Source organism: Sinocyclocheilus grahami, unplaced genomic scaffold (genome assembly GCF_001515645.1).
Source record: "Sinocyclocheilus grahami isolate Dianchi unplaced genomic scaffold, SAMN03320097.WGS_v1.1 scaffold1227.1, whole genome shotgun sequence".
In the NCBI taxonomy this organism is placed as follows: Eukaryota; Metazoa; Chordata; class Actinopteri; order Cypriniformes; family Cyprinidae; genus Sinocyclocheilus; species Sinocyclocheilus grahami.
The window spans coordinates 367,565-388,966 of NW_015506406.1; the positions used below are offsets into that span (position 1 = coordinate 367,565).

A 21,402-nucleotide genomic window follows, 5' to 3' on the forward strand; every position below is an offset into this window, starting at 1 on the left:
TGGATGGATGTGGTGACGTTTCACGAAAAAGACGCTTTGTGACGCTTGCAGTATGGAAGCCGACTTTTCTTGTATTTTAAGTTACTCATTTCATTTAGCAGACGCTTTTATCCAAAGCGACTTACAAATGAGGACATGGCTCACCAAAATACTCAGTAATTAATAAGCAAAGTATAATTTTAATTTTTTTTTTGCAAATATCTGATCAGTACACTCTGATATGATCAGTACGATTTTTAATGTTTTGAAAGAAGTCTCATACTCATAAAGGCTGTATTTCAGCAAAAATACAGTTATAAAAAAAATAAAAAAAGAGTAATATTATTCATCTAAAATATCGGTTTTCTATTTTAATAAAGTGTAGATTATTCCTGTGTTGGCAAAGCTGTATTTTCAGCATCTTTACTCTAGTCTTCAGTGTGACGTGATTAAGTGAACAATAACACCATTTGTGCAAAACTGCATACACTTTCCCCCCACCTTTTTGAGACTGTTTCTGGGAGTTTTTGTCTAGACCAGGGGTGCCCAACCCTGCTCCTGGAGATCTACCTTCCTGCAGAGTTCAGTTCCAACCCTGATCAAACACACCTGTCTGTAATTATCAAGCGCTCCTTCTGATCCTAATCCTAGTTCAGGTGTGTTTGATCGGGGTTGGAGCTAAACTCTGCAGGACACCGGCCCTCCAGGACCGAGTTTGGGCACCCCTGGTCTAGACCATTAGGATTATCAAGTTTCTAGTATGAGCTTGATTAGCTGGTTCAGGTGCGTTTATTTGGGGTTGGAGCTAAACTCTTCAGGACACCGGCCCTCCAGGACCGAGTTTGGGCATCCCTGGTCTAGACCATTAGGATTGTCAACATCTAGACCAGTGGTTCCCAAACCTGGTCCTTGAGGCACCCCAAAACTGCACATTTTGCATGTCTCCTTTCTCTGACACTCCAGTTTCAGGTGGAGTCTCTACTAATGAGATGACCTGAATCAGGTGTGTTTGATTAAGGAGACATGTGCAGTGTTGGGGTGCCTCCAGGACCAGGGTTGGGAACCACTGATCCAGACAGCTAAAGGAGAAAATAAGAGACCAATCTTTGTTTTAATTTGACAGAAAATGTTTATTTCCCCATTCAAAGAATTTAAAGAAAGGTGATTAGTGGAAAAACAAGTCAACATCCAAACTGAGGAGTGGGAAGAGTGAGGAAAACCTTATAATGCTTCAGCAGACTTTCTGAAAATCATAAGCTAGACGCATTTCTCCACTGCGAAATGTCTAAATAAAATCAAATAAAATTCTTTAAAACAAAAAGCAAAAGGCAAAACTTTTAAAGTCTAAAAAAATATTTGTGCATGTGCACAAAACAAAATATATTAAACACTTAAACAAATACTTAAATCAATTTTAAATAAAATGCAAAAAGTAAAAAAATTAAAATAAAAAAAAGACAAGGTATTGGTGGAACACAGGTCTGCTTGGCAGCATATTGTCATTACAGTAACGGGAGCAAATGCATCAGATCAATTCATCATTTAGAAACAGAGGCTTTTCCATTTTACAGTTTTAGATAACCAATTCTAAATACAGCATGATTTTAAAATGTGACCACACAACTTCGCATTTTTTTTTTAAGGTTAAACTTGTTATTTTGAATTAAATGTCTATCAGGGTTGCTTACCAAATCTGTGAAACACATCTAAATGTAAAAAAAAAGACCCCTAGAGGGTGGAGCAGCTTACAAAAATGTATACATTTTAAAAATGAGATTGTCAGAGCTAGTGTTTAATGATGAGAGAAGAAACCTTAAGATGCAACTGTCATTCAAAGTGATGAACATGCATATTGCTTAAACAGGCATTTAAAACCACAACAACAGTTAAAACATGATCAAAACAACTAAAAACACAGGAAAAAGATTTCGGAAACCTTTTCTAAATTCTAAGCCCCATCAACATAGAATGAAGTACTTCCAATTACATTACACTTGAAATCAAATGTCATTTTTCTATTTTAACTTAAACGGGACTCACTAACACTGCCCTTCTGATTACCGTTTTTCCACAATTCATTAGTCTGTCGAAAAGGACAACTGCATAGTGTGGACACCTCAGTGAGACGAGAATCTTACCACATTACATGCTATTAACGCAGATTAGTTTTCTTTGCTAAAATTATACTCCGTGTTAAATTTAAGTTCATTAAAGAAATAGCGGTTTCCCTCATGTGAAAATTAATTAGATTGTCCTTACACAAGCCAAGCATTCTTACTCTTAACAAAAGCGGCCTTCATAACTTCACTAGATTCCCATCTTTGAGGGGGAACCAGACTGTCCTTATAAGAGAAAGTGCATATCAATAACGCCACTAACTAAAGTTCCTTAAGCATCTTAGTTATTTAACTCCCTAGAATTTATTTTAAAAACAGCAGAGGCAAACACTCAATCTCTACAGTGAATTCTTGGTGCAGGCTTTCTGAGATCAATCTTAACATGATGTTTGCAACACAAAAGGAATAATAATGCTTAAATACAGACTACAGATTACAGCGATCAATTGGGGAAAAAGGATTACTTGTCACATAATCAAGAAACCTCATTGCCCTTCCTGCTATGCTAACATTTTAGTCAAGCAAAAAAAAAAGGAAGCAAAACTAGGTATGAAACATTACGTGACCATCATAAAATCAGCAATTCCATTATGGTTCCTTTACAGGCTGCAGCAGAATTATCAGCAATAAATGAAATGAGCAGTTTCTTCATGGAATGAAAATAGCTCGATGTAACTTGGAGCTGTGGAAAGTAATTAAGCAGGCAGAAAATTCAGAAATATGTACTTGTGTCATAATGATTGCATGCTTCTGTCATTAGCCAACCCTAAAAACTTATATAATTACCAGTTAAACGAACAACTTTTAAAGTGAAAGTACACCCAAAAATGAAAATTCTCCATGAAACACAAAAGTGGAAAGTGACTTCAGCTTTAAAAAAGGTACAATAAAAGTTTTCCATAAGAAAAACGTATGCGGCATACATCACAAAAAAATAATAATAATGAGACTATTAGTGAATAACTAAATTTCAGCCAGTTTCTCACACAAACATTTGCATGGCTTCAGAAGATTTGGAAAACACTGCATTAAGTAAATCATAATTTGTCCTATTAGCAGCTATCACGCACTTTTTGTTATATGTAAAAGAGTAATTATGCCATCTAACATCTTAAAAATATATACTTGTTTTGAGTGACATTAGGGTGAAACTTTTCATTTTCGGGTGACCTGTCGCTTTAAGAAAACAAATTGTTTAGGCACAGTCTGCCTTATGCATGCATGCTGCTTGTTGCAGTTTGTGTTTGTGCTTTTGGCATCTAGCTGAGAAGCCAGGCTTTGCTAAGGCTGGACTATCGAATGGCGTCGTTTTGTCCAATAAGCAGCTGGTGAATCTTGCCTGAACGATCCCTCCCTCCCGATCAAGATCCCTGAGCTTCAGGATTCATTCCCATTCTGAGCAAGTCAGAAGCCAAACTGTGACAGTAAAAATGTTGATTTCACATCAACTCTTTCAAATCCTCTTTCACAGAGCTGGAGGAAGCGGGATGGCTCCAGATGACAAACAGGCACACGTCTTTGGCTCTAACAGCAGGTAGTTCCCACAAACAGACATGGATGAGTTCCCCAGTAACCCTCCCGTAGATTTCACCTGCAAATAAGAAAAATGTGTTCAAACCATTGGCCAAAGCTGCTTTAGTTTGATGTTTTAATATATCATGGAGGTTATTCTCACCTAATAGTTGATTCCCATGTCAGCAGGGGCGGCGTCTACACGCCATAGCAGGCTGAAAGCCTCTCCTTCAGCAGCGGTGGAAACTGTTCGGAGAACTGCTGCCAGTTATCCTCACCAACCTGATCCTTGAAGCCATGCAAAATCTAGACAAGAAATGGATCAATTCTGCTGAAGCAGAGCAGACCACTGTGCTTCTATCTTGGCCAACCGTAAAACCCATCTAATCAAAGTTGTTAGTTACAGAAGAGCATTTGTACCTTGTAGAACATGTCTCTCAAATCGTCATTTGGATTTACCCAGGAGGCCACAGCGTCACAGAAAAAGATGAAGTCCTGCATCCAAAAAAAGTTGCATTAAAGTCGAAGTCAATTCATTGTTAATATTATTTTTTGGATTTAATAAACTATATTTCTATTTTATGGTAGTTAGTACATAAGAAAATGTAGAGAAAAATTATGAATTATATATTTCTGATGTTATACAGCATGGAATATTTAGCCCAAACCACCATTTAAATTGTATTTATTTTTCACTCTAATAAGCACATAAGAGAATATAGAGAAAATACATAAATTATATTATTGTATTTAGATTGATATTTATTTTTTGATATTGTTATACAGTATGGAACTTTTAGCCTAAAAACCCAATTTATCATTTAGATTTATTTTAATTATAAATTATACACATTTTTATTTTAGAGTAGCAATGAAGTACATGAAAGTAGATGACAATAATTAGAATTTTTTTCCTGATATTGCTACATAGTATGAATGTCATTACATTTAGACGTTAAAAGGTTATAAAATTATTATAAACCATTACATTTTACTGCAAGACAAATTTACCTGCGGGTATGAATAAAGTAACCTAACCTAAATGATTAATTAGAAATTCAATGATGTTAAATTAAAATGTATCAATTTTAAATTGTGAATGTCTTAGTTCATATCTAGTGTGATTTTATTGTAATGATTGGGTACATAGATTTTGGTGTGTCCAATAAATGTATAAAAACAAATAAATATTAAAAATATATAATAAATCAGTTTTTAATTTGGATAACGGATTTGGTCTTGAATGATTTCCCCGGTATCCTCTCACCTGTACGACTCCTCCAGGATTTACCCCAATCATTACACAAATGCCCCTGAAGGCGGAGTCTTTCTCTTCATTGTCCCGAATGTTTCTAAGTGATGTGCACCTAGGTTTAAAAAAAAAAAAAAAAAAAGTTCAGTAGATTTTTAGTGGGCTGCTAATCAAGGATTTGTTGATCTGGGTTTTATTTTAAATCAAGCTGTTGCTGCACTAAATTTTAAACATTAACAAATCGGGAATTAGGAATTCTAACCTGCGATTAAAACCTCCTACGATTAATTTTCTCCGCCATGATGGATTCGCCATTTTAAATAAACCGCAATAATGTTAATGGTCCATATTCTTCTTTATTGACTACCAAACACTCTCTCTGACAAAAGTAACACTTATCGATAAAGGAAACTTGTAAAAATGTCAGGCATCTTTATAAACTGCTATGTAGAGAGACCATTAGATTACACGGCTGATCTAGCAAGCAAGGAAAACAATGCAGCGCGTATGGATTTCATAAGCCTGGAAAAATATTTATATTATCAATTAATGAAGTAATATGGCAGCATAGCTTATGACAAAACCGAGATAAGAGAAAACGTTTCGCAGAGTGACTACCGCCGCTCATGACAGCGCCACCCTGTTCTATTGATCGCAGTCCAGCAGCCACAAGAAACGAGATACGCGGCAGCAATCGCTGGCGCTCACCTCATCATCACCGCTGCTGTTAAAGGCTACAAATATTCCTCCTATCTTTTCTTTGTCCGACACAGAGATGCACCGAGATGAGTGACGGATCCACATTCCAGACTCCATAGCGGGTGTACACTTACAGGCCGCCGCGACTCTCACACTCTGCCGGATCAATGCGCTTTTATCTTTATTTTTATTTGTAATAAACACCTCTGAGACCTGAGGACACACTCACTGTTTCGGTCTTTATTTAATCAGCCATGTACTCTAATTGTAGGTGTACTTTATTACATTTAAACCTCCTCACCTGTAACATATTAAAAGCGTCTTTGGTGTTTCCATGTTTTCTACAAAACAAAACGAAATCGAGGGGTTATGACGTCACTGGCAGGCGGCACAATGAAACTATAGACACGCCCCGTGGCACTAATTAAAATTGCTTATTTCTCTGGATTTAAACATTCTTCGAAACATTTGGGATAATGCAAGTACACAAGTCAGCAAAATATATAACACTGTTCTAGTGGTTTTTGGATATTTTAATAAAAAAAATCTTACATATTGTGCCTTTAAGGTCAATCCCTAATTGAAATTTAAATCTGAGTTTAAAGTTATGGAGAAACAGAATTAAAATTAATATAAATATAAATTAAATCCAGGATCAAAATCATGGTTTAAATGTAAACCTGCTTATTTTTAAACAAGGTTTAAAGATTGGTGCAACAGCATTATTGAATAAACCTTGATTTATTCCAGATTTAAGATTAATCCTTATTGGTGCATCCCACCCTTTGTAGTTTGAATTGCATTAAAACAGAACTAGTTCACACATAAGAGGCATGCAATGGTTTATTCAACATCTCACCAGGGGCGAATGAACTGTGGCAACATGGGGGCAACTTCCTGTGGACACACACATCCCAGCCGACCAATCGTAATGGCTGTTTCACCAAAAAAAAACACACGAGTGTGTTTCAAAGTTTCAAGCCAAAAAAATTGTTGCAGTCAAAGCTACAGATCAGAGCAACACTTTGCACAGATAATTTACCGGTGTTCTCCAGCAGAGTTTTGGGTGTATTAGGTCTGTTGATGATCTCCACAAGGTTATTAAGAACCAAGGCCACAAATGGCTGCATCTCCATACCTGGAAAAACACCAGACAAATTAAAGATCAAATGGCTGTCCAAAATTACACGGGACAGATAGCATATGCAAATAACTGCGCCGTAGTGAATATACATCAAGGATGGGCAACTGGCGGCCCTCGGGCCATATACGGCCCGCTGGATCATATTAGATCATATCTCGGATGATTAATTTTAAAACACTTGAAAAGCAAGTCACGTAAAGATTGCTTTCGGTTTATGATGTTAATACTATCTCCAACCAGGAGAGGTCGCTAGTTTCCAGCCGCTCCCCTATTAATTTCAGCGTAGTAGGACGTGCACTCTAATGTAAACATTCATTAACATTAGCAAATAATAAATTAAAAACTGACCATGAAAACAGTATTTTCAAGTCAAGATGGTAAACAGATGATTTTTTTATCAAGTTAAAGGGGATACCCATATGTTTGGAAATCTGTATTTTATTTAAATCACCATCACACCACTGCACACAAACAACGGGGATGCCAGAGTTGCACTTGCCTCAAATTTCAAAGGTAAAATTCATAGCCAACAAAAGCTTTTTGCCAAATGCATGACAGAAATGTTTACACTGGACTATGTTCTTATTAGGGTTTCCGCGGGTCCTTAAAACGTCTTCAGTTAAATTGTTTATATTTAAGGCCATGCAAACTCTTAATTATAAGAGGTCTTTGGGGACGGAAAGACAAGAATTGCTATATGGATTAATATGACGATTAAACTTCAAAAGGCTACGATTTCACTGAATAAACTTGAGCGCTGCAGGTCAACTTTGTGTACTGCAATTACCGGGGAAACCACCATATTTCTGCTAGTGCTGTGTTCAAAATATCGATACGACGATGTATTAATCCGGCCGCAGAGGAACACAACTGGGTTGCCTGATATAAAGAGACGTAATCCCTGAAACAGAGCTTTACACTTGGAAATATCTGTTAAGCGTGCTACTTATCTTTGTCAACCTGGCAACCATTTGCTCGCGCTCTCTCTCCACTGTGGATAAACGTGCTTGCTTTCTGAAAACACTGGTAAGCTTGCAGTTTAGCGATCTCCACTTCAAGTCTATTCTCAGAAAAGTGTAATTCATCAAGTGTTTATTTATGAGAGAGAGAGAGAGAGAGAGAGAGAGAGAGAGAGAGGGTGTGCATGTATGAATTACCACCGTTTTGCCGCGTTTCTCTATTAACAGTGAAGCTGTGGCTTTAATTCCCGTAGAAACAATGATGCTACCAGCTCCTTATTGAGAAAGATAACGTAGCTAATGAGTGCTTAAGCTATTTAGTTGATAAAACTGCGGGGCAGCGCTAAAAAGTTTGTTCCTGAATGTCAGAGTTTGGCCGCAGCGTGATCTGTGTGACTGAACTTAACATCAAACTGCTTCCGTTTCACACAAATGCTGGCACAGATGTGCATGCTCGGCTAGAGTCGCTTTGAACTCGTGCATCTTCGGAAGCAGAGCTGCGCGGAAAGTTACAAAAAAAATGTCGTGCACACCGCCACACGAAACGACGTCACACGCACTCAAAGTGAACTTCCGCCAAAAATATTTGCCGTGTGTACTCAAAGCGAACTTGCGGACGCATCGAGTATAAATCAGCATTAAATCAGCCTTGAGAGTGTGTGCGTTAGATACAGTGAAGACAGCGCATTGGTTTAGAACTCTTCTAATTTTTTTTTTTTATTATTGTAGAGTGTGTTAACTTGTGCAATGATAACCTACCAGCAATGTAAATTATTTTTTAAATATATTACAATGGGCACATTACAATATAAATTTATGGGCTTAAAAACAAGATGCAAACAATCAGAATATTGTACCTGGTGGGGAGTGCACAATGTAAACATATGCCATTACCTATATTGTACTGTGGTACAGTTATGGAGGCCCTTCATAATGCAGAGGTCAACTGCCTGCTCTGCCAATAGTTAGAAATGGCTCTATAGTAAGCAGTGTTTAATAAACAGCTGTTTTTCTGAATTCTGCTGAGGTGAAATTCAGTGTAGTCATGTATCGTGATATGTATCGTATCGTGGCCTCTGTATCGTGATACGCATTGTATCGTGACTTTGCTGGTGATACACAGCCCTAATTTCTGCAGTTCCGAAAGTGACACCTGCTGGCAGAGAACGAATTTGCTTTTTCAATAAGCCCACCTGCTAGTCTTGCTACATATTTTTAAATGTGAACCAGTGGATCGACAAAAAGCTAATGCATTATAAAAATCTAAACAATTAAGACACTAAGATATATGTTATTTAATATAATAATTGATAATAATTGTTTAAATTAATATAATAATTGATACTTTTGACTCATCCCTTTTCTTAAATTGTTTAAAGGCTGAAATGTGAAGAGCAGATCTTAAAAAGGTCTTTAAATGTCTTAAATTTGATTTTAAAAATACTGCAGATACCAGGTTATTTTATGGTACCATTTAGAATAACTTTTTTTTTTAATTAAGCCCTTTTTAACTGTCCTTTTAGGTTGTTTTGAGAATGTTCTGTAGGCTACTAATAAAAAAAGAACCTCTGTATATTTGTTTGTTGCAAATTTACAGACAACTCAATTGAAATGCTTTCATTGGCTTGTCAGGGTAATATTTCTGTCCACTGACAAAGTTTTCCTTCTGAATTAGCATAACTGCACAAGTTTTATACTTAAAATCTTTAAAAACAAATGACATTAGTTCTACTTTAATTTCCTCTAATAAAAAGGAAATTGAGTAAGACAGTGTAAAAGGTGTGTGGACGTGGATTAGTAATCTGGCCCCTTGGTATAAAGGAGAAAAAATGCTGGCCCTCGTCACTATCAAAGTTGCGCATCCCTGATATACATATGAGAGTGCATAAACACTCACCCATCTGCATGGCGATCTCTCCGATGGCCCATGTGGCATTGTTGCACACAGATATGAACTCCGGGTTGAGGTTGAGTCCCAGGACAGGCATGAGTTCAGCTAGAGAGGGTAAACGGACACCAATGACAAACTGACCAGCACAACACGCACAGAAGCAACATCTAGCATGAGAAAGCAGCTCTCCATGTGTCAGGCTTCACTCAGTATGAGTCAAAGGGCACAGCTCACCGATGCAGGGCTTCACATGAAGGAAACATGCCTTAGTCAGGTCTCCCAGCAGCGCGAATGAACTCTGACGCACTTCTGGCATGGTGTCCTTTAATTAGAGCAGAAATAAAGCTTTTAGGCATTGTTCATACAGCACACAATTAGATTTTCTGCGTCAAATTAATGTTTAATTTCATCATTCTACATTTTACTATAGATAATCAGGTATGGCTTTATGGTCAATTCAGATTATGTTTAAGTGTACAAAACGCTCAACTAATACAAGTACAAAATGAATAATAATAATAATTTATTATTATTATTAGATCTAAAAATATGTAATGTATACATATATTTAATATTTCATAAATCTTTAAATAATAATTAAAGATTTATGCATATATATTTTACTTTTTTAATCTTTATTTTAACAAAAACAATAGGATTATTATATAAACAGTCATATATTTAAATATATTGATCTAACTAGGGCTGTATCGGAATGAATCGCCTGTGATTTTGAACACGATTTTGCATAGCTTGTCAGTGATCTACGGCTCTGTGTAGTAAATGCCGCTCCATCTGAAAGCATGTGCTGGAGATTTACTACTAATCACAGAACCGGCTTTACTGATGAAATGAGCATGAAAAATCGCATAAAATTTTTTGCACAGCCCTAGATTTAACCATACCTGCATGCACTGGAAAAGCAGGGTCATGATGTTGCTGCGGGTGACCAGTTGTTCTACATGACCTCCGAGTCCCTCAGCCAGACCGCTGAGCAGATCAAGGGCCACAATCATGAAGTCTTTATCAGGGGCCTCGTACTGGTCAGGGTGCTGGTTATACATCTGCAACAAGAACAGAAAGAAAACATCAAGATCTGGAGAATGAATCAAAACAACAACATGTTATGGCTGTTCATTCTCAAACAAGTGTGCATGCCGACTGACCATGGCTTGAGCGAGGTTCTTCTGGACCAGGGTGACACAGCGCTGGTAAACTGGTTCACAGTAGGGCAGGAAGCCGCTCTGTAGTGCTGTGGCCACCGAAGACAGGCACTAAAATAAGAAAAAGTAACAAATTCCTTAAGACATTCCAGTTTTTTGAAGTATGAATATCACAGAATTCGCAGAACTACTTTACCTCCAGCAAAGGGAACAGATCCTTGTCTTCATCTTTTAACTCATTCCATTTCTGAATAAGAGGGGGCATGAGCTTTTGGATGTATTCCTGTTAGACAAAACGGTCACACTTATTTATGCTTCTTGAACATTTTCATCTTTAAAAACTCAAAGCCACAGTGATCTTACTGGCTGGTTAAGATGGTGTCCGACAGAGTCAGCAAGGGTTCCGATGGCGTCGTAGAGGATCAACAAGTTCTTGTGCTGGTACTTGCTGAAGGCAAACACCAGTGTGTCCAGAATGAAGCTCAAGTAGGGAACCAGCTCTGTACAGGCCTCCTCTTCCAGAGTCGCAAACGCACTGATGGAAGGAAAAAGCCAAGAATTAGCTCAACATGTCTTTAGAAACACCATCCAGACTGAAAGACAACTGGTTTAACATGTTATTTCAGCAGGGAAGCATCTCAAAATCAATCTATGGTGGTTTGCTGGTTTGTGTTTAAGAGGGTTTTTAGGCACTTTATAGCTGGTAGGGTCGGGAAACTGACTTGGACTAATCAGTTAAACCAATATGAGACTGGTTGACCAGCTAAACCATTGTAAACCAGCAAATCACCTTAGCTGGTTTATTATACCTAAATTCCATTGTTATTCAAGCATTTATATACTAATACAGTATTTTTAACACTTTGAATTAGCCTTTACATTTTACATTTTAAATTCTTATGTGATCTTGTCATTTTTGTTCGTTTTTCTATTTAGCTTTTATTTGTTTTAGTCACTGTAGCACTTTAAAAAAAAATACAATTTGAAATGATGCCATGGCATCGTAGTGAAATCAGTTTAAGCTGACGTTAAAATATTTTATTTAAGAATAATGACTTCTAATGGTTTTAGTTAACACTAAAATTAATAAAAAATATATCAAGTTTACCAGTTAAAGGCTACAAAAGTCATACATTGTCAGACAGACACTTTAAGATCCGTTATTTAGATCTGGAGGCTGTATTTTCGTTAACAGCAGGTCAAACATACCTGCAGGCAGCCTCTTGAACCCTCTTGTTGCTGTCGAGGATGCGTTTGAGCAGCTCGGTCATGAGGGGTTTGAGGTAGGAGTCTGGCGGCTGGCTGACCACCCAGTGTGCATAGCGGCTCAGAGTCCAGCAGGCGATGGAGCGGACCAGTGCTTTCTTATCACAGAGACACTGGATCAGGTGAGGAATTAACTCCGGCAGGTACGGAGCCATATCCTGCATACAGCCTGAGGACAAGACAGAGGTGGAGTTCAGAAGGGTCATATTTCCATGCAAACATTTGTTTTCAACAAGGATAAGAATTGTTTCTTCAGCAGCAAATCAGCATATCAGAATGACTTCTGAAGGATCATGTGACACTGAAGACTGGAGTAATGATGCTGAAAATTCAGCTTTACATCACAGGAATAAATTACCTTTGAAAATACAGATTCAAAAACCGCTATTTTGAATTATAATAATATTTCACAGTATCACCGTTTTTTGCTGTACCGTTGATCAAATAAATACAGTTCTTGGGGAGCATGAGACTTAAAAAAAATAATAATATTACCAACCCCAAATCTTTGAACAGTAGTGTATAATGTGCATAGTACATAATTTCGTTTTTCATATACATGGAATATGGGGGAGGAAATTACCCAAGTAATAAAATAAGACATGTTGTAATTATGTTTAATGTATAGTTACTAAAGCATATACTAAACTCTGCAATATTGTAATTTGACAAACCATTTTCGCTAAATCCAAATAACTTTGAGTGTTCATCTGTTTTACATTTTACCTTTTAAAAACATTTGCTATTGTGACTTTTTATTAAACTGCCTAAACAAAATTGAATTAAATAAACATTAATTGTCACATGACATCACAATGTTGCATATTACTGTTAAAAACATGAATTATTGCATAGTGTCTTATATTGTAGGCAGTACACAGAGTGCAGATTCTAGCATTCAAATCAGAACAAAGGACAGATTTAGCACAAACAGGGTTACACTTTATTCCTCCTCCCATTCATTCCCATACCTTCGGCGATGGCTCCCAGCACCAGGATGCCAGACTCTTTAACAACCCAGTCTGGGTGGAACAGCAGCTCCTTCAGCACTGGAAGCAGGTGTGGCAGCAACTCATCCCGAAACACGTTTGCCAGGACATCAAGGGCAGCCGCCGAACACTTACCTACAGAAGAAATGCACATGCAGTACATAGGATTAGATGTTTCTTCAAGCACCAGTGTAACCGTAAGCTTTGAAAGCTTTTTGTGGATCAGACAGTATGAATACTTGAACATCACTGACATTCATGACATTGAGTGTAATCATCTCCACTGAAAATACCGTGATATCTGCTTACAAAAACAGGCAATATTTCACCAGCATCAGGTTGGTTTCTCATAAGTAGGGCTCTATGAAATCCGCTTTATATTTTTCCAAATTCCGTTTACATTTTTCTGGACTCCATTTTAATGATAAAATCTAATTTTATTAATCAAAATCATGTTTAATTAATTAAAATCATGAAACATATACACTAACATTAATTTATAAAAAAATTTAACAAATTACATGTTTAGGGCCCCATGAAATGTTTTATTTTTTCTCACCTTATCTTTTATTATTACTATATTCAGTTTTTTAGCATGTCTAATTATTTGAATGCATAAAACTACTTAATTAGATTTACTATTAAAATTAAAACATCGAATTATTGTGTGATTACTCCTTTAAAAAAAATTAAGTTTTAATTTTAGTAGTAGTCATAGTAGTATTACATACATTCTACAGAACATAGTAATATATTTCTGGCACAATAATGTCGTCAAGTTAAACCAAACTTTTATTTTGAAGTTCTGTATGTATATATGATATGACATTAGTTTTACTCAAATGAAATGGTAAAATGCTTATGAAGTTCTCTTAAGAGTCTATGTCACAATTTGATTTAAGTGTAATTGCCTACTTTTGATTAATTCATCCAAACTTTGACAAATTCCGTGACATTCCGCGTTATACAGTAAGCTCCATTTTTATGACTAGATTCCGCCTGCATTTTCCGCATCACGGAAATCATAGGGCCCTATATAAGACACTTACGCAGATTCCAGTCAGACAGACTGTCGTCGTCATCGTCATCATCATCTTCACTCTCCTCTCCTTCCTCGCCTTCATCACCCTCATGCTGAAGGGTGACCGTACGAGACTTGTGAAAGCGTGGCTTTATGTCCTGCTCATTGTCCGGCACGGCCTCGTCTTCCTCCACGTCACCCTACACGAGAAGCAGAAGGTCAGTGTGATGAGACAACTGCCAAATCTGGACAGCAATGACTGAGTCAAAGACCTTGGGTCAGACAGTATGAATACTTGAAAATCATGGAGAAAATCAGGGATAATGATATCATCACACCCGAGGCCATGCTGCTGTAGAAGTTCTTGTGAATTGAAGTAAAGTAACTAACCTTTAACAAAATGATGTCAATCTCAGAGTACTTCATCCCGTTCGCCAGAACAGGAACTAGTCTAAGAGAGATTAAAGACAGGTTGTCAAAACTGGACATCGGGATATTTGAAGATATAGATGGATGTGATGCAGTCATTGGGGGATTAAACAAATAATAACAGCATCTCAGACAATTAAGCAACGCATGAGAATCTCTATGGCCACAGGCAAAAGGCTCACAAAATTATTTAATAGTTAATAAATAATAATAATTAAAGTGCAAACCAATTGATAATTCTGCTATAGTGTTTTTATTGCAGTTATTTTAAATGCCTTAAAGGGGTCCTATTATGCTTTTTCCCTTTTAGTTAGTCTGTAATGTTGCCATTTGAGCATAAAAAAGATCTGCAAAGTTACAAAGCTCAAAGTCCACTTCAAAAGGAGGTATTTTATTGAACTGAAATCACTTTTCAAAAACTACAACGAACGACTCGTTTGGACTACAACGCATATTTTTCGGGATTTGTGATATCACAAATATCGACGAATGGGACGAGACCTGGTTGAGCTGCACTAGAGAAGGCAACGAGTGTTATCACTATGTCTGAGACACGCTAGCTTTCCCAAGGCAGACGAACTTAGAGAGTTACAATCATCCGGGTTTAAATCGCGCTCAAATTGATTTGACGCAATATTTACACTGAAGCTCTAAGGCGGCTATTGTAAGGGGCATGACCAGGCGCCGAGTGCTGCCAATCACAACACACACTGGCCCAGCTAACCAATCACAGCACATTTCGCATTTCAGAAGGCGGGCCTTCATTTGATACAGGAACGGTTCGAGCCGTTCGTGCCAGACTGGGGAGAGAGGTGTTGCGTGCTCTTCAATTGCATGCACAAACGCGCCGGCACACGCTGTCGCCTGTATCCTTTCATATCAAAGCGCGAAATAACTGACCACGGCATTGCATGCACGTAGTTTAAGTCATGAAGTTACCAAAAAGGCGATTAAAGCTGCCTTAAAACTGTGCATGCATGTAATATATTTTATGAGTCACATTTAAGAACATGTCTCTGAAATGGTTTTCAAAACTGTCCTGGAGCAGCCCAGCACTGTCTCACTCATCTAACACACCCAATTTAACTCGTCAGCTCGTGTTTATTTTAGCACTTCAGTCAGTGAATACGCAGCCTGCAAAACACTAAAATAAGTATCAAAGAAATACAGTTAAACAAGTAGTCAGTGGGTGATTTTTTTTCTTCTCTATAACGTGACTTTCTTTTTTTTTTTCCAGGCAGTTTATCAGTAATCACTCTTGGGGCTACATGAAGTGATTTCCCAGCATTTTCTGAGCACTGACCAGTTCCAAATGTGATATTTATTTACAACAATTCAATAATAAGAAGTTAATATTGTGGTTTATATTAGACACGATTTTTTTGTCCGATTTTGCTAAATTGTGGAAGTGAAAATATTACCTATAAAGCCTCAGAAGAACTGTTGTGCGTCTCCTAGTAAAACACAATAGGTGTTTGACTGAAGCAGCACTGCACAGACCGTTCTGTGTGTGACATCAAAGTACAGTACAGCAAGAGCGATTAGACAGCATTTTTTTTAAAATTTGTTTTGATGTCAAATAAGTCTTGCTGTTTTGCATTTTTGTTAAAGCAGTGTTGCTGTTGTAAAGTTGTACAGCTACAGTTGTGTTGCTGGGTTTTAAAGAAGGTTTGATGTTTTATTTTCTTCCTTATCACTCTGTATTTACAGCCATTTCACTGGCCACTCTGTTCAAATGTGGATGAATGGCTACACATAGATGTGTGCACACGCTGTCAGAACTGTGTGAGATCACTGCCATCCTGCTTTTGTGGGGGTGGGTAGGGGTGTTAAATAATAATTTTTTTGTTTGTTTTTCCACCATATGTTTTTAACATTCTAAAAGCTCTTCAGCTAAAAGCTAGTCAGTGTATTCAGTAGGTGTAATGTATTGTAAGTTGCTTCAGAGGTATTGCAAGTATTACAAACAACAATAATAAAACAGTGCATTGACAAAGGAAATTTACTTTTGGTACTTAAGTACTTTTAAAAGCAAGTACTTCTGTACTTTTACTTCAGTAAAAATCTGTCTTTACAACTTCTACTTGTAATGGAGTGATATCTGACCAGCAGTATCTGTACTTTCACTCAAGTAATGGAGTTGTGTACTTTGTCCGCCTCTGTGAGGTACTGACACGGAGTTCAAATGTCCTACGTAGACACTAGACAGACTCAACCTGTTGCGATGCCGCGGTGTCGCGTCCGGTGTAGACACGGTTCACTGTTCCGCTACTGTTATTACACTTGTATACAGGGTTTGAAATTAACACCCACCAAATGCGGGTAAAAATCAGCTGTGGCGGGTAACGCTGTCAAATTACTAACCAATTTGGCGGGTTACTTTTCGTAAATTATGTTCACTCAATTTCTTGGGGAAGTTCATGCAGGCCAAATCTGCGCAGGTTTAGCGCAAATACTGAACTCGTGAGACATCATGACATTATCGAGTATATTGCAAAAGCTAAACAAAACACACCTACAGAGGCGTGCATACGCGACGTGATGAAGTCTGGTTAGACCAACACAGGCTTTAGTAAGCGTGCGCATTTATAGTGCGCTCTTTCACTGCATGATTCAGTCTATTAATATGCATTAACAATGATCACATACTTCAAGATAAGGAGGCAGAAAATTTATATATTTATATCAATTCATATAGTTAATCAATATCACACGAAGAGAAAAAATCAGCATGTTTATAATGATATTTATTTTATACAACAGTTCAATAAACAATAAGTTAATATCAAGAGACTTACGCTTTAAACACCATATTGGCTGTTTTTGCGCTATTTCGCCAACAAAAAACATTCCAAACACAGCCACAGTACTGTTTTGCGTCTCTGAGCAACATGATGTTGTTTGTTTCTGAATGAAAAAAACGTGTAAATGATTCGGTTCAATCGCAATGACTCACTTAACAGTGACTTGCTGCCACCTACTGGCGGTAAAAATCAGCATGGTTACAAATGTGATATTTATTTTATACAACAGTTCAATAAACAATAAGTTAATATCAAGAGACTTACGCTTTAAACACCATATTGGCTGTTTTTGCGCTATTTCGCCAACAAAAAACATTCCAAACACAGCCACAGTACTGTTTTGCGTCTCTGAGCAACATGATGTTGTTTTGTTTCTGAATGAAAAAAACGTGTAAATGATTCGTTCAATCGCAATGACTCACTTAACAGTGACTTGCTGCCACCTACTGGCGGTTTTAATTTCACATTTAAAGTATCTTTTCATTTTTTTAATAATTTCAAATATCAGTATTCAACATTTCATGTTTTAAATATCAAAACATTATTTATGCATTTGTAACTGCAGTTTAAAGCATTCCATGTCCCTCTAAGCTGCATTAACCTGTGTAAATGCATATACATGCTGCTTCATATGCAACTTCTGCAAAGATTAATTTTATTGACACGGATTTAATTTGTTTAGTAACAGCCTAAATGTATTATTATTATTATAATTGACTGATTAAATTAAGAATTTGACTCAAAAGATGTACACTTGGAAAAAAAAGGGCTTTATAAAAGGTAAGAATGCCCATAAAAGTTAAAAAAAAAAATTTAAATATTGGAAAAAATTTCTATCACTGCTGTGAACGGACCACACAATATGAAGAATATCAAAATCTTTGAGTCAGCTGTCCACGGTAGTCCTTAAGATATCAGCACAATAACACACTCAGCACAAATATCGTCTAATTATCATTATCGATAAAATCACAGAAAATATTGAGATATAATTGTCAATATCGCACACCCCTAGTACTGACAAAATGATTTGCAACGGTCGCTTTGTCACGCCCAGTGTAGACGGCCTCAAACTGTTGGTGTATTTCTGTCTTCTTTTTTTGGCTAGTAGAAGTTATGAATGGCCGGTAACTTAATTTAGTAGCCAAATTGGCTGGTGAGTGAAAAAGTTAATTTCACTCCCTGCTTGTATACAAAACTTCATATTATGCTTGTTATAGAGTGCGTGACGTCACGTGCTCTACCGCCGGTGGCAAGCGACCACCACGGTTGTCACGGCCACCGTCAGAGCCCTAGTATAGACACATTCACACTGAAAGCTGTCATACAAGCAGTAATCAAACAGGTTAAACCTATGCCAACACAGAATACATCAACATATTTCTAAATATGCAATTTATTGTACATCGCGATTTCAAAATAAAAGTTTCTGATTTTGCATGTAGCCAAATATTAAAATTAAATGGATTTAAACGTTGTTGAAATACATGAAACATCACGCCAAACATTGGCACCCTCTGCAGATATTTGTTATAATATAGGCGTATTACATTGTATTTAACGCTGTTGTTCAATAAAACCATGTACTTGGTTTTGATGCTTTATTTGAGGCCAATCATTATTGCCTCATCGTTACTTTACATATAAAGTAATATTAAAGCCTGTTTTTCACTTAGTTCTATTTGTATTACTAAAAAACATCAGATTACTCACTTGTCAAAATAATTATTAGTTAAGCCCTAGATTAGTTCAAACATTTAAAAATACAACTGTATTGTTTTACTTTTTGTGATTAAAAGACAAATATTTTGTCATTTGAAAATTTCTTAAAGTATTAACATACTGTTGATGCCGTGTCCCGGCCGGAGCGACGAGACAAAAACATTAAAACCCATTACAAACGAGGCGTTTGTTGCATCCAGTGGGGACATAATTACTGATTATATTGACTTATACTGTCTTTTTACGCGTTGCGTTGCATCATGCCGCGTAAACATAAAACCCTGTCTGCATTTTTGATCGGAGAAATTACAAACAAGTGCTACTCTACACAGCTCAAAACTCACATTTGAATCATCAGTGGCAAATCCTTTAAATGAAAATGTACTTATAGACTGAGTCAGAACTGCCGGCATTGTAGTCTACTCTCCCAGGATCAGGAAACAGTCCTCCATAAAATGTGCTGCACACATCTGAATATTTGGGTTAAACTGTTCTGGAACAGTGTTGTAAATACAACTTAACCACTGATTTGTAGTCATGTCCTCTTTTGGAAGACCAAACAAAGTAGTTTTGCTTTCACAACGAAACACGACGGCCTAGCGTGAGCAGAGGCGGCGGGCTTGAGAACGGCGCAGCCGGTGGATTTGACGAAGGAGCGGCAACCACATGTGACGACCCCGGGCTGGACTCCGCTTCGTCCACAGTGAAAGCCGATCCGGCGAACCACAGCACTAAGTTGATGTATTCCCTCAGCGAAAAATTGAAATCACATCATATGACCCCTTTAAAGTTGCCACAGTCTAGGGTTGGGCGATGTCTACAAAATTGGCATCGGAGATGTCTACAGTGAAACATCGCGATGGATGATGACATCAGCGGGGGTGAGCGAGGGGAGGGGTGTGGGGGAAGAGTTAGGGGGTGTGCCCAAAGCGTGAATCCTTATAAGGGAAAACACGATTCCTAACACCGTGTCTACACCGGACGCGAGTAGCGCGGCGCGACAAAATACTATAGAACCATTGATCTATAATATAGATTTATTATATATAGATCAGTCTATAGAACTCATAATCAGTGATGCTGTCTATACTGGTTGCGAAGCGACACGACAAATCCCCGACAGTAAACTGCTGCGGCGTTCTATTTATGACGTGCGGACACAAATTTCAAATGATTTCCAACGGTCACTTTGTCGCGTCCAGTGTAGACGGACTTTAGCTGATGCGCCACACGACAACTGTCGCTTCTGGTGTAGACAGTGTAACGGTTGCCTGTTACATCCTACAGTACATAAAATTTCACTTACCACATAAACATAATAAGGAGAGATAACTGAGGATGATGGCGAATGATTTGCAGATCCTCAGTACCACTGACAAACATATAATCTTGTAAAATGTGTGGCAAGTACTGCCGCTCCATAGTATAAACAGAGTCCATGCGATTGCGAATCTCGAAAGTGAAACTAAAGCGATCATGCATTCAATAGCACGATGCCAGTTTCAATGCCAGGTATTATAGCGGCTCCCTGATGTCGAAATATATATGTAGTATAATTACCCAATTACATAACTGCGAGGAAAAATATAAAAATTTATATTTTCCTCCCATCTCGTATTTATTCCCTTTAGGGGTTCCGCCTACACATCATTTTCTTTCCGAACACGGTACTGGGATGCAGATCACAATGTCGGCTCAACATCATGATGTCTATCAGCCATCGGCGATGGACGATGGCATCGTCTATCGGCCCAACCCTACCACAGTCATTGCATTCTTTGCATGTGCTGCACTTTATTTGTACCATTTTGCTTTATTAGTTTATTTGTTAGAATTTGAACGCTAATAACAATATTGATTGATAAGTGAGATCTGATTTTAGTCCTTGAAAACCAAAAAAGTAGTGCAAGTCCTTGAAAGTCCTGGAAATGTATTTTGCAGTATCTGTACGAACCCTGTTTAAGTTAACAGTTCTTGGACCATTTTAATGTTTTTGTTGTTGTTATTTGAACTGAACTGTAGTTTTCTGTAGTAAACTGTTTTTGTATATTTCCTATTTTATATTCATTTTTATATTAGGCTTATAGCATGGTGTATTTTTATTCTGTTTGTTAACAAATGTTCTAATGTTTAATATAAGTGCGTTTGTTGTTGTACCGCTTGGTTGCATCCATTCAAGCAAATGACGCCGAATTGACGCATAAAATGCGCACAGACACTTATAAGTTACTTAAAAGCGAAGGAATGCGAGGAAAGTGGGAAAACCCCAACGAACCCCACCCCCCGGTGATACCAGTATTACTGGTGTTGTCACACGTCGATTAACCGGTGGAAAAATTTCCTCACCGTCACAACCCTACATTAGGGCTGGACAATAATTCAATATCAATATGTATCGCGATACAATTTTTTTCAATAACTGTGATATGATTTTTAAACACATTTCCGATATTTC

The 21,402-nt window shown here is 37.4% G+C and overlaps 2 protein-coding genes and 1 long non-coding RNA gene across 3 annotated transcripts in view; 1 reads left to right on the top strand and 2 right to left on the bottom strand.

Annotated features, from left to right (window-relative positions):
* LOC107568246 (transmembrane protein 104-like) overlaps positions 1–558 on the bottom strand; it is a 47,072-nt gene extending 46,514 nt beyond the window's left edge. The window contains exon 1 of the mRNA XM_016254179.1: positions 481–558. The gene's annotated coding sequence lies outside the window, so the exon portion shown is untranslated. The remainder of the gene's footprint in view (positions 1–480) is intronic.
* Positions 559–1,010: 452 nt separating this feature from the next.
* On the top strand, positions 1,011–4,022 carry LOC107568241 (uncharacterized). Its single transcript, XR_001606730.1, has 3 exons — positions 1,011–1,188; positions 3,568–3,630; positions 3,795–4,022. It is a non-coding gene; the product is annotated as an uncharacterized lncRNA (long non-coding RNA).
* Positions 1,392–21,402, bottom strand: part of LOC107568240 (transportin-2-like) — a 32,803-nt gene continuing 12,792 nt past the window's right edge. Inside the window, exons 9-24 of the mRNA XM_016254173.1 lie at positions 14,383–14,443; positions 14,021–14,192; positions 12,954–13,106; positions 11,926–12,151; positions 11,080–11,251; positions 10,913–10,999; positions 10,720–10,827; positions 10,459–10,617; positions 9,788–9,875; positions 9,560–9,658; positions 6,602–6,697; positions 6,419–6,494; positions 4,876–4,975; positions 4,029–4,103; positions 3,772–3,914; positions 1,392–3,687 (exon numbers count right to left, since the gene is read on the bottom strand). Of these exons, the coding sequence (XP_016109659.1) occupies positions 3,807–3,914; positions 4,029–4,103; positions 4,876–4,975; positions 6,419–6,494; positions 6,602–6,697; positions 9,560–9,658; positions 9,788–9,875; positions 10,459–10,617; positions 10,720–10,827; positions 10,913–10,999; positions 11,080–11,251; positions 11,926–12,151; positions 12,954–13,106; positions 14,021–14,192; positions 14,383–14,443 (1,780 nt within the window). The 3' untranslated portion in view covers positions 1,392–3,687; positions 3,772–3,806. The remainder of the gene's footprint in view (positions 3,688–3,771; positions 3,915–4,028; positions 4,104–4,875; positions 4,976–6,418; positions 6,495–6,601; positions 6,698–9,559; positions 9,659–9,787; positions 9,876–10,458; positions 10,618–10,719; positions 10,828–10,912; positions 11,000–11,079; positions 11,252–11,925; positions 12,152–12,953; positions 13,107–14,020; positions 14,193–14,382; positions 14,444–21,402) is intronic.